At 44.0% G+C, this 3,904-nt stretch overlaps 1 protein-coding gene across 1 annotated transcript; it reads right to left on the bottom strand.

Moving 5' to 3' along the window:
* Positions 1–357: 357 nt before the first annotated feature.
* LOC133229837 (metalloproteinase inhibitor 1-like) lies at positions 358–3,067 on the bottom strand. The gene is made up of 5 exons (XM_061386619.1): positions 1,910–3,067; positions 1,672–1,745; positions 1,404–1,518; positions 1,005–1,126; positions 358–705 (listed from the first exon to the last, which is right to left on the bottom strand). Exons 1-5 carry the CDS (start codon positions 2,022–2,024, stop codon positions 466–468), a joined length of 666 nt encoding a protein of 221 aa, XP_061242603.1. The 5' UTR covers positions 2,025–3,067; the 3' UTR covers positions 358–465.
* Positions 3,068–3,904: the final 837 nt, after the last annotated feature.

Below are 3,904 nucleotides of genomic sequence, written 5' to 3'. Positions count from 1 at the left end.
TATTTGCAGAGGAGTCTTGATTCAGTGGGATTAAGGAATATTCTTCCTCCCTCGCCCAGTAGTTCTTGCTCATGCTTGTCATGTGGGAAAGGATTAGGGCATGTCAGGGGGAGTCTGATTCGAGTATTTCTGGATTTATCCCTTTGTATGGGCATTGGGCTCTTGCTTTTGGTAAGATGAGGAAATGTTGGAAACTCTGGAATGAGAAGGAATAGGGTCAGACATGCTGTTGCTGGACAAATAAGAAATAAAAGATGATTGAAGAATCTTGAGAAGATAAAAGAAATTTGTTACCAGGGTTGGTTTTGTCAACTTAGGGTTTATTTTTATACTTTTATTGATGCATACACTACTTGCAGAAACTAAATGAAACTGAAGCGCACCTATCAGTTAATGTATTATATACAAAACTGACTCAGTTCTATTAAGAATAGCCAGGTCAAAAACCAGAATATTAAAACCTTATCACATAATATACAACATTTCAGGGGTTGTTTGTCGGGGTGGGGGAGGAGTGGTCTCGCGGTGGTAATTTAGGATGTCAATTCTGGTCCATCCACAGTGACCATCGGGCCTGGGGGCGCACATGGAGTACAGGGACTGGTCTCCGTTCCATATCCTGTAATTGCAGTCTTTCTGCCTCCACACACACTCTCGCCTATCAGGCTGGGGGCAATGGCGCCAGCAGAGAAGGCACGGCTGAATCTAGAGAGAGAGGGAGATCTGGGGCTTGTCGCAATGCCCTGCCTTCTCCTGTTCACAACCCCATTCTTGAAAACATGAGGGCAACGGGGATCTGAATACAGGTAGAGTCTAAAGGTGTTGAGGGGGTGGGGGACAGGATGGAACCTGGGAGAGAAGGCCAGGGAAGAGGAGGAAGGTGAGAGAGTAGGGGTCATCCACAGAAGGAGGTAGGTGGGAGGGAACTCTGGGCACAAGGACGCGGGGCAAGTCATGCACCAGTGCCTGGGCAGTAGAGCAAAAAGACTGGGGAGGCCACTCACCTGACATTTGCATCCGTTTTTGTACAGCTCCTGGAAACCTAACCTCTGCTCATCGGTGAGACGGTACCAGAAATATACCATGTGGCATCTTGTGAAGTACAGCGCCCCCTTCCTCAGATAGCCTGAAGTGATCAGAGACCACACCCTGAGAGTCAGCACAGCATGTGTGGGTGTCCCCAGGGAGGGTCACGCTCTGGCCCCCAGGTAGTTGGCCCCAGAGGGTCTGGAAACCCTGAGGCTGTCAGGGTACAGAGTCAGCCATGAATGATGGTCTAGCATTCTTCCCTAGAAAAATCTGTCAAGTCGTGGACAAGGGGCCCTTGGTCCTTGGCGATGCTAGAGTTGCAGAAGTAGAGTGGGTCACAAGGCGGAGGGGCAGAGTGTGGACAGGGTACTCACCTGCAATAAGTAACTGTGATTGTTGAGAAGTCCTCACCTCGTAACCACAGCTACCCCAGTCCTTGGGTGTGTAGACAGAAGTGATGGGGGGGATCTTCTTGGGAATCTTGAGTATCTGTGATGGGAGGGATCGAAAGAGCAGGACCTCAGTTTTTCATAGAAGTTGCTGGTATCCAGAAAACAACCACCTCCCTCAGCAAGCACAGATTGGAGAGCTTATTGATTTTGAGGAGGTGTTGGGTCTCACCTGAGTGATGTTGGGTCTCACCTGAGTGATGTTGATTCTGTAGCTTCGTTTTAATGCGGTGTCCCTTCCATGTTCCAGTATATTACCTATTATAACTGGAAGGAGAAAGAAATGGGTCATTGACTTAAGAGTCCCCATCCTAAATCTCCTGGAGACCTTTTTCCCATCGCCAGAGCTCCCCCACCTCTGCGTTTCTATACCCCTGTGAGACCCACCACCCTCCTTGACGGATGCTTCTCTGATGTCTCCCTTGACTCACCGATGTCTGACATACAGTAAAATGTCTGAGGATGCTGAATTTTACACTCACAGGCATCACAGGGTGTTGACAGAGCCAGCAGCAAAGGAAAGGCCAGCAGGAAGGCAGGACCCATGGTGGTCCCTGGGGAACAGAGGGCGTGAGTGAAACCATGAGCTTTTTCTTTGGCCCAGCTCCTCCATCCACCATTAGACAGAAACCAGGCTGGCTTTGGAAGACTGTCTACCTCCCTTCACCTCCAGGGTCATGAGCAGATTGGTCCAGCTCCTGTGATCTTGGGGATCGAAGGCACAAGATCCATGCCCCGCGTCTGGGACACCTTACCTTGGCTGGGCTGAGCCGAGGTGTGTCACAGCTTCTGCAGAATGGCCAGCACCACGAGCATAAATAGTCCCCTGCACCTTTCACCCTGGGGTGTATCCATCAGGGAGGTACAATGTGATTACTGGGTGTACTAGTCCCTGGGAACCTTTTCTCTCTCATCTGCATTTCCTTTTCATCCTTCAGCCATATCAACCAGACTGGTAGGTACGGTCTGATTATTGAGTGCCCTTGTCATTTGGAATCCTTCTCTGTATGGCTGTTCAAAAAGCCACCAACTCCACATATATTCCTAGGCAGTATTATGGGCTGAGCTGTGTCCCCTAAGATTCACATGCTGAAGTCCTAACTCCCAGTCCTTAGAACATGACTGCGTTTAGAGATAGGGTCCTTAAAGTGAGAATTAAGGTGAAATGAGGTCATTTGGTTGGGTCCTAATCCTATATGGTGTCCTTGTAAGAAGAAGAGATGACACAAACTCACATAGAGAGACATGTGAAGATACAAGGAGAAGAGGGTCACCCACAAACCAAGGAGGTACTCTGAGAAGAAAACAGTCCTGCTGATGCTTTGATCTCTGACCCGTAGGCTCAGAAACATGAGGAGATAAACTGCTGCCCAGCTCAGGCTGCTCGGTATGCGTTGTTTTGTTATGGCAGCCCTAGAAAATGAAAAAGCTCGTATGTTTTATTTTTAGGACTTTTTTACAATTTAAATTTGTATTACGATTTTGGAAAGACAAAATCAGCCCCAATACCAGATCTACCAAACAAGATGTATTCAGTCACCTGACTTCTGTTTTTACATATACCTCTATTCTCTGCCCTACTCCCTTGGGCTTTAAATCATTGTATTATGCTTTATCCTACCATTGCTTTTCTAACTGAAACATTTATAAACATAGGCGTAAGCACATTTATACCCTCTCTTAGGTAAAATTGTAGCATTGTATATATATATATATATAACATATATTATATGTATGTATGTTTTGTCATCTTGTCATTTTTATTTTATGGCATATTCTAAGATGACACCATAGTGATATACATTCCTCATTCTTTATACAGTTGTATAATACTCCATGTTGACGTGCTCTGAACTATCCAACCAGTTCCTAATGATTGATCATTTCAACAGTTTCCTGTTATTTTCTCTTACAGATAGTACTTCAATGAACAGGCATGCTAATATATTTTATGTTTGACCGTGTGTCTTTAGAAGTGATTTCTAAAAATAGAATTGAGATTAGGAGACATTTGAATTTTTTCCTGTGACTTTTCCATATCTTGTCTATTTTTTTTTCTATAGACTTTTCCTCTGTTTTTGGAAACTGTGTATTAAGCATGTTAACTCTTCACAGAATGATTGCAAATTTTCCTCATATAATGATTTACTCCTCTTGAGTTTAAAAAATTTATTTAATATAATCAGTTTAACGACGTTTTGATTAACTGCTTTTGGAATTTGAGACATTGTTAGCAATGGTTTCCCCTGTTAAGAGAGATTAGAGGATTTTTATCCATGATTTCTTCTATCTTTTACATAATTTAACTTTTTATATTAGATCTCTAATCCATTTGGAATTTCTCATAGTATGGTACATGAACACAATTTTACCTTGGTCCTTATTGGAAATATATCCAATTAACCTAGTACATTTATTACAAAGAT

The sequence above is a fragment of the Bos javanicus genome, chromosome 18 (assembly GCF_032452875.1).
Source record: "Bos javanicus breed banteng chromosome 18, ARS-OSU_banteng_1.0, whole genome shotgun sequence".
NCBI lineage: Eukaryota > Metazoa > Chordata > Mammalia > Artiodactyla > Bovidae > Bos > Bos javanicus.
The sequence above is the reverse complement of the archived record's forward strand: the minus strand, read 5'-3'. Positions and strand labels throughout refer to the sequence as shown.

What these genes read in the sequence shown, in the direction of transcription:
- LOC133229837 (XM_061386619.1), bottom strand. Translation starts at nt 2,024, where the DNA reads ATGGGTCCTGCCTTCCTGCTGGCCTTTCCTTTGCTGCTGGCTCTGTCA. An exon ending in TTACTGTATGTCAGACATCG is followed by an intron (nt 1,746 to 1,909) that starts GTGAGTCAAGGG and finishes TTCTCCTTCCAG; the next exon opens with TTATAATAGGTAATATACTG. An exon ending in AAAACGGATGCAAATGTCAG is followed by an intron (nt 706 to 1,004) that starts GTGAGTGGCCTC and finishes CTCTCTCTCTAG; the next exon opens with ATTCAGCCGTGCCTTCTCTG.